Below are 12,643 nucleotides of genomic sequence, written 5' to 3' on the forward strand. Positions count from 1 at the left end.
CCAACAACACAGCCAACTCAGAGATGCTCACTGGCCAACACCAAAAACACAGAAGAAAAACTTTATGGAGACCAGGAATCCCTCCGTGTCACTGTGAGATTCATCCTGGCAGCAAACATCTCCCTGTGATATCATTACAAAAAAGAACGAAAAGAAGAAAGATGAAAAAGAATGGATATATATATTTTTAATTTTTACAAAAATTATAGTGAGAGTATTGCTCTGTAATATTTAGCAAAGGGCATAAAATGCAATGTCCAATTTCAAAAGATTTCAAACCCGTAACCACCAAATAGTGTCACGTATGGTCTGTTTTGTTTTTATTATGTACTCTCAAATTATTTTCTTGGAGAAAGCCTGATAGTACCTTTCTGAAGGTGGTGACGACCGCATCAACTTTTACATTAAAGTTTAAGATTAAAGGTTTCATGTTGAGATCAGATTATCACAAACTGAAAGTCCTAAGTCAATGAAACTTGGTTTATAGTTGCACCTGTAGATGTTCGTCACAGTGAAATGAAAAGGTTTATAGACATTTAATTGAACAGAACCTACAGTACTTGTCAGTTGAGGGCACTACCTAAAATTAGTAGACACATGACTCTCGACAGTGTTGTATTTTTCACAGAATATATTCTGACATAGAAATTGTATTGAACTGCATGGAGTAATTAATGGTGGTGTGTAACCTATACACTTGTTAAATTTACTGTGTTGTTTATTTCAGCCCATGGCAGCTGATACTACAGCTTCTGAAGTTACTCAGTGGCTGATTTTTAACAGGTTTTCTAACTATACCCGGGTATTCCAAAACTTTTCAGGTAACTTCACATGGCTACTGTCTACCTGTATTTATAATGTATTGCCCCCGTTTCCTATAGAACAAATTACGTAAAAGAAAATGTCACAAGTTAAAAATCATGAATTATAATAGACCCATTGGAAATCATTTAAATGTTTTGTGTTGAAAACTGGTTCTACTCATCTTCATTATTGTATTGTCTTTCTTACACAAATGACCGGCCTCGGTGGCATCGTGGTTAGGCCATCGGTCTACAGGCTGGTAGGTACTGGGTTCGGATCCCAGTCGAGGCATGGGATTTTTAATCCAGATACCGACTCCAAACCCTGAGTGAGTGCTCCGCAAGGCTCAACCCGACCAGTGATCCATAACTGGTTCAACAAAGGCCATGGTTTGTGCTGTCCTGCCTGTGGGAAGCTCAAATAAAAGATCCCTTGCTGCCTGTCGTAAAAGAATAGCCTATGTGGCGACAGCGGATTTCCTCTAAAAACAGTGTCAGAATGACTATATGTTTGATGTCCAATAGCCGATGATAAGATAAAAGAAATCAATGTGCTCTAGTGGCGTCGTTAAATAAAACAAACTTTCCTTTTCCTTACACAAATGTTGAAGAGAACACTGTGAAAATTACAATATCATATACAATGTAGTAATATCCCACATGTTGGTGTTCAATTTAAAGACATCTGAGTGGTGGTTTCATCATAATAGCCTAGGAATTAAAGCCAAACTGTCCACTGAAATTAACACAACCAGAAATTATTTGCGGCCTGTTACATGTAACTGTTAAAAAAGACATAAATTTCTTTTCACACTTGCTTTTCGGGGATTTGTAAGAAATAGAATACTGCACTAATTTTTTAAAGGGGCGGGACGTAGCCCAGTGGTAAAGCTTTCGCTTGAAGCGTGGTCGGTTTGGGATCGATCCCCGTCGGTGGGCCCATTGGGCTATTTATTGTTCCTGCCAGTGCACCACAACTGGTATATCAAAGGCCGTGGTATTTGTTATCCTGTCTGTGGGATGGTGCATATAAAAGATCCCTTGCTGCTAATTGCAAAGAGTAGCCCATGAAGTGGCGACAGCAGGTTTCCACTCTCAGTATCTGTGTGGTCCTAAACCATATGTCCGACGCCATATAACCGTAAATAAAATGTGTCGAGTGCGTCGTTAAATAAAACATTTCATTCCTTTAATCTTGTGACTGTTATATAGAGAATAACAGGTTAATAAATGTATGTTCTCAGCTTTATCCTGTGAAGGTTAAGAATGTGGAATCCTGTTTGTCTTGCTGACTCGAATTCTCCATTCATCCTTAACTGTATCATTAGTATGTCATTAGGGGTGGGACGTAGCCCAGTGGTAAAGTGCTCGCCTGATATGCGGTCGGTCTAGGATCGATCCCCGACGATGGGCCCATTGAGCTTGTTTTCGTTCCAGCCAGTGCACTACAACTGATATATCAAAGGCCGTGGTTTGTGCTATCCTGTCTGTGGGATGATGCATATAAAAGATTCCTTGCTACTAATGGAAAAATGTAGCGGGTTTCCATTTTTAGACTATATGTCAACATTACCAAATGTTTGACACCCAATCGCCAATGATTAATAAATCAATGTACTGTGTATTTTTACTGTTTTTAAACCTGAGATTAATTTACAACCAATAGGTGCTGATTTACTACGACTCAACCGAGAAGATTTGATACAGATCTGCGGATTAGCTGATGGTATTAGACTGAATAACTGTCTGCAGTCACGGTTGGTTGATCTTAACTTTTAATATTTTTCTTTTGCAGTAAATATAACATTTGTTTGTATTCATAACATTAATATTATGCTTAGCCAGCTATCTACAGTGTACATGTTGCTAGGTACCATTAGACCGGCCTCGGTGGAGTCGTGGTTAGGTCATCAGTCTACAGGCTGGTAGGTACTGGGTTCGGATCCCAGTCGAGGCATGGGCTTTTTAATCCAGATACCGAGTGAGTGCTCCACAAGGCTCAATGAGTAGGTGCAAAAAACTTGCACCGACCAGTGATCCATAACTGGTTCAACAAAGGCCATGGTTTGTGCTATCCTAACCTGTGGGAAGTGCAAATAAAGATCCCTTGCTGCCTGTCATAAAAGAGTAGCCTATGTGGCGACAAAGGGTTTCCTCTAAAAAAAAACAGTGTCAGAATGACCATATGTTTGACGTCCAATAGCCGATGATAAGATAAAAACAGTGTCAGAATGACCATATGTTTGACATCCAATAGCCGATGATAAGATAAAAAATCAATGTGCTCTAGTGGTGTCGTTAAATAAAATAAACTTTACTTTACTTTTTAGGTACCATTAACATATACATTTCATTTCCATGTCGTGCAGGATTTAGCTCAGTCGGTTGAGTGCTTGCCTGAGGTGCTTGCGTCGCAGGATCAAACCACCTCAGTGGATCCATTAAACTGATTGGGTTTTTTTCGCATTACAACCAGTGCATCACAACTGGACAACGGCCGTGGTATGTGCTTTCCTGACTGTGGGAAAATACATATATAAGATCCCTTGCTGCATTCTGGAAACTTGTAGCGGGTTTCCTCTGATGACCACGTGTCAGAATTACCAAATGTTTGGCATCCAATAGCTGCTGATTACCTAATCAATGTACTTTTGTGTCGTTAAACAAAATAACCTTTAACTTTGTTATGTTCAGGTTAAATGTTTAATATCAGCTTTATTTTTGGGACCAGACAGTAGCAATTTCATCTCGCTGATTATTTCCTGGTTCTAAAACAGTATTGAACTTAGTACTTTATTTAAATTTATCATTGCATATCATTTTGACGGTTATAAAAAGTATTGATAGGCATAGGGACTCCCATTTTTATAGGGGAGGTCGGAAGGCTGGCTTTTTCCCGAATTAAACAAAAATGTCAGAATCTGCATAGCAAGATTTATTCATATTAACATTACTGCCAAATAGCTATATAGGTTTTCAAACAAATCACTACACATTTTTACATAGATTACAACTAATTTTGAGGGTAGAAAAAAAAGAGTAAAGTTTGTTTTATTTAACGACGCCACTAGAGCACATTGATTTTTTATCTTATCATCGGCTATTGGACGTCAAACATATGGTCATTCTGACACTGTTTTTTAGAGGAAACCTGCTGTCGCCACATAGGCTACTCTTTTACGACAGGCAGCAAGGGATCTTTTATTTGCACTTCCCACAGGCAGGATAGCACAAACTATGGCCTTTGTTGAACCAGTTATGGATCACTGGTCGGTGCAAGTGGTTTACACCTACCCATTGAGCCTTGCAGAGCACTCACTCAGGGTTTGGAGTTGGTATCTGGATTAAAAATCCCATGCCTCGACTGGGATCCGAACCCAGTACCTACCAGCCTGTAGACCAATGGCCTAACCATGACACCACCGAGGCCGGTATTTTGAGGGTAGAATAATGGAAATACATGGTAATAAAGGTCTCAGGTTATCACTTTTTGCGAGTTTTTGCCTTACTTTGAGTTTTTTCTCCAGCCCCTGTATCTCTATCCCGTACGCTTATGCTGACAGGTAACTACAGATTAAAATGCTATGGCTAATGATAACATTGTTTTAATTGTTTTTTTACCATTTCAGAGCTGTAAGGCCGCGACTTACGATTTATGTTTGTCAAGAGTTGGAATCAGGTTTGTTCAGATGCTTTCTGAAGGATTTTAGTAGTGAAAGTAATGGGAATTTGTCGTGACCTATACGTATAGGTGACAGGTCTGTCTTATTAGTCCCTTCAGGGGTGGCCGTGCCACTTTTTTTGTTTTGTGTGTTATATATTTGTTGTATTTGAAAGGAGAGTCTGGCAACCTCGAGCAGTACCACTATTTTTTACACTGTGCCACCCCTGCCCAGTCCAACTAGAGGGGACTAACAAAATCCTTCATATGTGTCCATGTGGGACAGGGCTATTCCACCCGAGGGTACATAAATTGTTGTCAGGGACAAGGCTTGCTGAGTCCCTGACATCATATTATGTACCCAAGGGTGGAATAGCCCTGTCCCACATGGATACATAATAGAGGATTATTTTTCTCTCATCCAGAAACAAGTATTTTGGGAAAACGTGAAAAACCTATATTTTTTTATTATTATTTTACAATAAAAAAAATCATAACTGTTGAAAAGATCGTACCCAAAAATGGTTTATACTAAAAGTATAAACCGAAAATGATAGTATAATTTCAGTATGACAGCAGGTTTCATTGTTTTTATGAAATATAAAAAGCATTTCTTGCGTTATTTTGCCATTTACGTGACGTCACCCAATGTTAATATCAGCTCAAACAACAGAAGTCACGTGGTCATGCAAGACCGATTTATTCCACATGAGCTGACGTCATGGAATATGCCTGTCTTGCATGGCTAGGGATAGGAGAATATAGGTGTCATCTATGTCCTCTTGTCTGTGTCGTCTGTCTGTCCATCTGTCCGTTCCAAGTCCAGTTTTCCAGACATTTTTTAAACAAGGCCTCAAGATGTTGATCTGACAATTCGTGTATAGCTTTATCAGGTACTATAATTACAGATAAAGTTATGACAGTTTACCCATTTTTGGCAGAGTTATGGCCCTTGAACTTGGGGAAAATAACAAAATTTGTTGGGCTTTGGTAGGGATAATGTATTGCTTTAACAGTACTCTCAAAAATCTTTTTTTAATTTATTGTTTTTCTTCTCTCTCTCACTCTTTTCCTAAAAATGCTACAAACTTATTGCATAGAAACAAGGAATTTTTTTGTTTTTGTTTGAACATCACAGACAGACATAGGTGATGGTGAAATGAATTGTGAAACTGCAATATTTCCATTTGGTATAGGACTACGTTCGCTGTATGTTGATCTGTATCGGTATCACTAGAGCCCATGCTAAACGGAACCTGCATTACCTGCTGTATAATCGTTGCCCATGTCGGGTTATACCCTCAGGAGACACACCCATAATCGCACACATGAAGTGGCTAGCAGGGCCAATACTGGAATAAAAAACTTGCCCATTGCCTCGGGTGGGATACGAACCCAGTATCTACCATCTTTAAAAGTCTAATGGCTTATCAACTACACCATTGAGGCCAGTATTTTTTTTTAATAACCTATTCATAGATTACTACACACTAGGCTTATTTTTCAAGAAACATGGGTTGGTGGTGGTGATGGTGGTTTGGATAACACCACCCCCCTCCCCAGCTGGGGATAAACTATTTTTTTTAACAATGCAGTATTGGGTATTCATATAAGTTTCAAAGGAAATTGTAGACAAAAAGGGTCTGCTTGGTTTTTGTTAGGAAAAAACCCCTTCCTCCAACCCCCAGTCCATATGATACTCTACCCCTGCTTTCAGTGCCTTTACTTAAAGGTGCATACTGTAGTGTCAACCAGTGAAAACGGATAGTAAATTAAGTTAATCTACAAACTTACAACACATTGGGATAAAGATATAACAGAGAGAAGCAAAAATCTATAAAGTTTAAACGGGGGAAATACCGTCGTAAAAATAACTAAAGTTTAGCTCGATAATCAGTACTTCTCAGATGAATGTTCATTTTTAGAATGATGAAAAATGCATTTTGGGATATTACAAAAACCGTAACCACTTAAGGTGTTCGAAAATGAATATTCTAAACAATAAAATGTAAGTACTTCTGACTTAAATTATAATAAAAACTCTGTTTTAATAGTGAAAAATATGTTGTAATGTTTAAAAACTAAGTCTAAGGTCTGTCACTTTAACACTAATGTTAAATTGTTTGTTTTTTCAGTTTATCACGCACTGTACCTCGACCAAATGACTGTACCAGAAATGTCGCAGAGATTGGCGCTACTGTTCGGCATGCCAGTGTCACAGATAGGAGACATCTACATCCAGGGACCGTCGGGAATTCACGTGCTAGTAACAGACGAGGTGTGTGTACAGGTTACTTTACCGTTCGACTGAGATTCTGTAAGGGGTGATATACATGTATTTATTACCCATATGACCGGCCTCGGTGACGCAGTGATTAAGCCATCGGACTACAGGCTGGTAGGTACCTGGTTCAGATCCCAGTCGAGGCATGGGATTTTTAATCCAGATACCGACTCCAAACCATGAGTGAGTGCTCCGCAAGGCTCAATGGGTAGGTGTAAACCACTCGCACCAACCAGTGATCCATAACTGGTTCAACAAAGGCCATGGTTTGTGCTATCCTGCCTGTGGGAAGCGCAAATAAAAGATCCCTTGCTGCTAATCGGAAAGAGTAGCCCATGTAGTGGCGACAGTGGGTTTCCTCTCAAAATCTGTATGGTCTGACGCCATATAACCATAAATAAAATGTGTTGAGTGCGTCATTAAATAAAACATTTCTTTCTTTTTTTCCATTAGTAGCAAAAAATCTTTTATATACACCATTCCACAGACAGGATAGCACATACCATGACCTTTTATATACCAGTAATAGTGCACTGGCTGGAACAAAAAATAGCCTGATGGGGCCCATTGACGGGAATCGTTCTCAGACCAACCACACATTAAGCAAGCGCTTTACCACTGGGCTACCAGTCGTGATGCACTGGCTGGAGTGAGAAATAACCCAATGGACCCTCTGACGGGAATCGATCCCAGACCAACCACACATCAAGTGAGCGCTTTACCACTGGGCTACCAGTCGTGATGCACTGGCTGGAGCGAGAAATAACCCAATGGACCCTCTGATGGGAATCGATCCCAGACCAACCACACATCAAGCAAGCGCTTTACCACTGGGCTACCAGTCGTGATGCACTGGCTGGAGTGAGAAATAACCCATTGGACCCTCTGATGGGAATCGATCCCAGACCAACCACACATCAAGCAAGCGCTTTACCACTGGGCTACCAGTCGTGATGCACTGGCTGGAGTGAGAAATAACCCAATGGACCGTCTGACGGGAATCGATCCCAGACCAACCACACATCAAGCAAGCGCTTTACCACTGGGCTATGTCCCGCCCCTTTCTACAATTTAAAAAAACCCTTCTGTTTGCTATATGTGTATTATATATTGAGAAAACGCCTTCTGTTTGCTATATGTGTATTATATATTGAGAAAACGCCTTCTGTTTGCTATATGTGTATTATATATTGTAAAAAACGCCTTCTGTTTGCTATATGTGTATTATATATTTAAAAAAACCCTTCTGTTTGCTATATGTGTATTATATATTTAAAAAAACCCTTCTGTTTGCTATATGTGTATTATATATTTAAAAAACGCCTTCTGTTTGCTATATGTGTATTATATATTTAAAAAAACCCTTCTGTTTGCTATATGTGTATTATATATTGAGAAAACGCCTTCTGTTTGCTATATGCGTATTATATATTGAGAAAACGCCTTCTGTTTGCTATATGTGTATTATATATACTACTCAAAAGAATTTAAGGGTCAGACGATATTTTCGACATTATTTTCTGAATGTCAATTACATTAGCTAGACCATAATGTCACGCATGGTATTGTTCCATTTTGACGAAAGTGGGTCTAAGCAACCCATAAATGAATTAAAAGCCACTGTCATTGACACTGTCGACTAGTTCTAATGGCGAAAACATGCTTACATTTGCACGTAAATTAGGGAGAAAGCGAAAGGTCTGCTAAGTGCCCATAACTTGCTTTTTCACAAAGCGCTTCATTTGCACGCTTTGCACGTGTATTCCATGTTCCCAATGCTGAATTTCCGTATAATTGGAGCTTGCGTTCGTGTACGGTGCACACTCCAAATTCGACAATGGTACGACTTCAACTGACTATCGAAGATCGAGGAAGGGCTATTGCTTGGCTTCAGGATGGCAATACGCAAAGAAATGTTGCTCTGAGACTTGGTGTCAGTCAGAGTTTCGTTGGCCGACTGTGGCAACGGTACCAAGCAACGAATTCTGTTCGAAATCATCCACGTTCGGGAAGACCCAGAAGCACTACAAATAGAGAGGACCGCTACATCACCAATATGGCTCTACGCCAACGCACAATCACTGCACGCCGATTACGTGACAATCTGCGGACTGCGACTGGAACTCGAGTGTCTGATCAAACCATACGCAATCGTCCGAGAGCCAATAATCTACGCTGCCGTCGCCAGGCTGTTCGACCACCACTCCTACCACGTCACAGAACGGCCAGACGTCACTGGTGCACGCTTCATCTGCAGTGGCAATGTGTTCAGTGGGGTCGAGTGATGTTCACTGACGAGTCCAGGTTTAGTCTCCAGTTCAACGACGGTCGAGTTCGTGTCTACAGACGTCCTGGGGAGCGCTTCGCTGACGTTAACGTTAAACAACATCACCGGTTTGGTGGTGGCAGCGTCATGGTGTGGGGCGGCATCTGTATCCACCACAGGACCCCCCTCTATGTGGTGGATGGCAATCTGAATGGAATCCGCTATCTGAATGAGATTATCCGGCCGTTGGTTCTCCCAGGCCTTCAGCAGATTGGCGGCGGGGCAGTTCTGCAGGATGACAATGCCAGACCCCACCGCGCCAGGGTGGTAACGGACTTTCTCAGACAACAAGGTATCGCCAGGATGGATTGGCCAGCATATTCACCTGACTTGGCCCCAATAGAGCACGCCTGGGACGAATTAGGCAGGAGAGTTCGGGATAACCATGCCCATCCGGCCAACCTTCATGATCTGGGTCAACTTCTTATGGCAGAGTGGCAGGCCATTCCCCAAGAGTTCTTCAGACGTCTGATCAACAGCATGAGGCAACGATGTGTCGAGTGTATTCGCGCCAGGGGTGGATTCACACACTATTAAATGAATCTTCTAATGTGTAAAATCCATGTTTGACAACCTTCAACTTTGACAGCATGTCATGTGACTTTCTTGTATACAGTGACGTTTATTTGTGTTTTTTTTGTAAATATGGAACAATAAATTAAATTTTTGGTGTAGTTTACATCATCAATCTAATACACTCTGAAACGTATTTGGTTATAAATTTTTGACCCTTAAATTCTTTTGAGTAGTATATTTAAAAAAAACCTTCTGTTTGCTATATGTGTATTATATATTTAAAAAACGCCTTCTGTTTGCTATATGTGTATTATATATTTAAAAAAACCCTTCTGTTTGCTATATGTGTATTATATATTGAGAAAATGTGCTGTTTTGTTTCAGGTTGTGGCTAACATCACTGACCAGACGCGGTTTTCTGTCCCCTTTCTACAATTTAAAAACCCCTTCTGTTTACTATATGTGTATTATATATTGAGAAAATGTGCTGTTTTCTTTCAGGTTGTGGCTAACATCACTGACCAGACGCGGTTTTCTGTCCTCTTTCTACAATTTAAAAACCCCTTCTGTTTGCTATATGTGTATTATATATTGAGAAAATGTGCTGTTTTGTTTCAGGTTGTGGCTAACATCACTGACCAGACACGGTTTTCTGGCCCCTTTCTACAATTTAAAAACCCCTTCTGTTTACTATATGTGTATTATATATTGAGAAAATGTGCTGTTTTCTTTCAGGTTGTGGCTAACATCACTGACCAGACGCGGTTTTCTGTCCTCTTTCTACAATTTAAAAACCCCTTCTGTTTGCTATATGTGTATTATATATTGAGAAAATGTGCTGTTTTGTTTCAGGTTGTGGCTAACATCACTGACCAGACACGGTTTTCTGGCCCCTTTCTACAATTTAAAAAACCCTTCTGTTTGCTATATGTGTATTATATATTGAGAAAATGTGCTGTTTTGTTTCAGGTTGTGGCTAACATCACTGACCAGACACGGTTTTCTGTCCCCTTTCTACAATTTAAAAAACGCCTTCTGTTTGCTATATGTGTATTATATATTGAGAAAATGTGCTGTTTTGTTTCAGGTTGTGGCTAACATCACTGACCAGACGCGGTTTTCTGTCGAAGGAATGAAAGGTATGGGACTTGAAAGATTTTAACTCACAAATACATGACATTAATATATTAGTCATGCTGGGGTATCGTTAAACATTCATTCATTCATTCATTTTATATGTTAGGAATAGGAGGGTACTATAGGTTTCATCTACATCCTTTTTGTCTTGTGGTCAGAATGAATGGAAAGCAGCTAAAAAAAACCCGTGAAGACGTACTGAATCAACTTGTTTCAGCCATCTTTGACACGGCACCACTGATAAAATAAAATGTTGATAAGTAGGCCTAATAATTTAGGGGGTGGGGGGGGGGAGGTCTGGAAAAGTAGTACTCTTTGTACTACTGTGATAATGTTGAAAACTTTGGATGACCCCTTAGGAGGGAAATTTCTTGGGGCCCTGTATGTATGTTGCTTTAGCAGTACTCTCAAAATGCTCGTTTCATTTATTTTTTCTGCAGATGACAGCAGTCCTAAGTATCGTGTTTTGCTGAGAAACATGGAATGAACGTCGACTCTAAGCACTTCTCTAAACTGCTAAACATAATCTGGTGAATTAGGACTTGACGAATGGCAGCGTACCGCTCGACAAAGCAATATACGTTACAGGAACTGAAAAATGCTCGTTTCATTTATTTTTTCTGCAGATGACAGCAGTCCTAAGTATCGCGTTTTGCTGAGAAACATGGAATGAACGTCGACTCTAAGCACTTCTCTAAACTGCTAAACATAATCTGGTGAATTAGGACTTGACGAATGGCAGCGTACCACTCGACAAAGCAATATACGTTACAGGAACTGAAAAAACCACTAGAGTGCACCACCGAGGAATCTCGGCAAATCGGCAAGGTTTTCGAGGGCTCACTTCATTTCCCGGTTATAAAAATAAGGGAAACAACGCGACCAGATGTAACCGTGACTCTTGGTTTGCTTTGTTAGTGCTGGGGTGTCGAACATTTGTTCTTTCATCCATCCATCCATTCATTCGTTTGTTCATTCATTCATTTCTTGGATTGCTCATACATGATTTCATTTTTTCGTCTCCTCTTGTTTAATATGTAATACTAACAGGAGAGATTACGATGTGAACCCGCCATTGGAATTTGTAGGGATTTAAAAAAAAAAAAAAAAATTGACTTATTACTCACAGCTGTGTTACTGTTTCTATGGTAACAGAATGTTGTAACACTTGTAATGATTTATGGTTTCCTGGGTAACTATGTCTCTATGACCTCTTTGTCGTTTTTCCCCAGGTGACAATATTTTACTTTTGTTTTATGTTTCTGAAGGTGGCACATATCTATAATGCAATTAAATTCTGTGGGCAACAGTGTTTTGTGTACATTGACATCCAATAGCCGATGATTAATAAATCAATTGGCTCTAGTGGTGTTGTTAAACAAAACATTTGCTGTTATTATATGGTTCTCAAAAGGCACGTTTGTTGTTTCATACTATAACTTAACCTCTCAGCCATTGTGCATTTCCCCTCTTTTTTTTTTTTTTTTTACAATGGACTGATCCAAATGTCTCAACAGTCCGTTATTGACTAGAATCATCTGTTGTGAAAAAAAGAAAACTTTTCATCATTTCCACAAAATTATCGTGACATCACATGTTTTCAGTTGTGTAAACGAAATATGAATAGAAACGTGAGAATGACAAATGGTACATTGTTTAATATTATTATTACATACTGTCATTATAGTGTAATTTTGAAAAATATTTGTATTTTGCAATGAAAGTATATGGGGCAGTTCACTGATACTAACATTTTCACTGAGCATACAAACCATACTCTTATTGGTTATTTTTGTCTCTTTATGGTGGTTTGGGATGGTTGATATAAAAGATCCCTTGCTACTAATGGAAAAATGTAGCGCGTTTCCTCTCTAAGACTATATATCAACATAACCAAATGTTTGACATCCAGTAGC

The 12,643-nt window shown here is 39.6% G+C and overlaps 1 protein-coding gene across 2 annotated transcripts in view; it reads left to right on the forward strand.

Moving 5' to 3' along the window:
• LOC121385362 (transcription factor CP2-like) overlaps nt 1–12,643 on the forward strand; it is a 28,511-nt gene extending 15,868 nt beyond the window's left edge. Inside the window, exons 12-17 of one of the 2 annotated variants that reach the window (XM_041516018.1) lie at nt 728–821; nt 2,470–2,560; nt 4,433–4,482; nt 6,600–6,742; nt 10,678–10,729; nt 11,168–12,643. In XM_041516018.1, the coding sequence (XP_041371952.1) occupies nt 728–821; nt 2,470–2,560; nt 4,433–4,482; nt 6,600–6,742; nt 10,678–10,729; nt 11,168–11,214 (477 nt within the window). In that variant the 3' untranslated portion in view covers nt 11,215–12,643. The remainder of the gene's footprint in view (nt 1–727; nt 822–2,469; nt 2,561–4,432; nt 4,483–6,599; nt 6,743–10,677; nt 10,730–11,167) is intronic. The other variant, XM_041516019.1, reaches the window with a different exon arrangement.

This window comes from Gigantopelta aegis, chromosome 11 (assembly GCF_016097555.1).
Source record: "Gigantopelta aegis isolate Gae_Host chromosome 11, Gae_host_genome, whole genome shotgun sequence".
Lineage (NCBI taxonomy): Eukaryota > Metazoa > Mollusca > Gastropoda > Neomphalida > Peltospiridae > Gigantopelta > Gigantopelta aegis.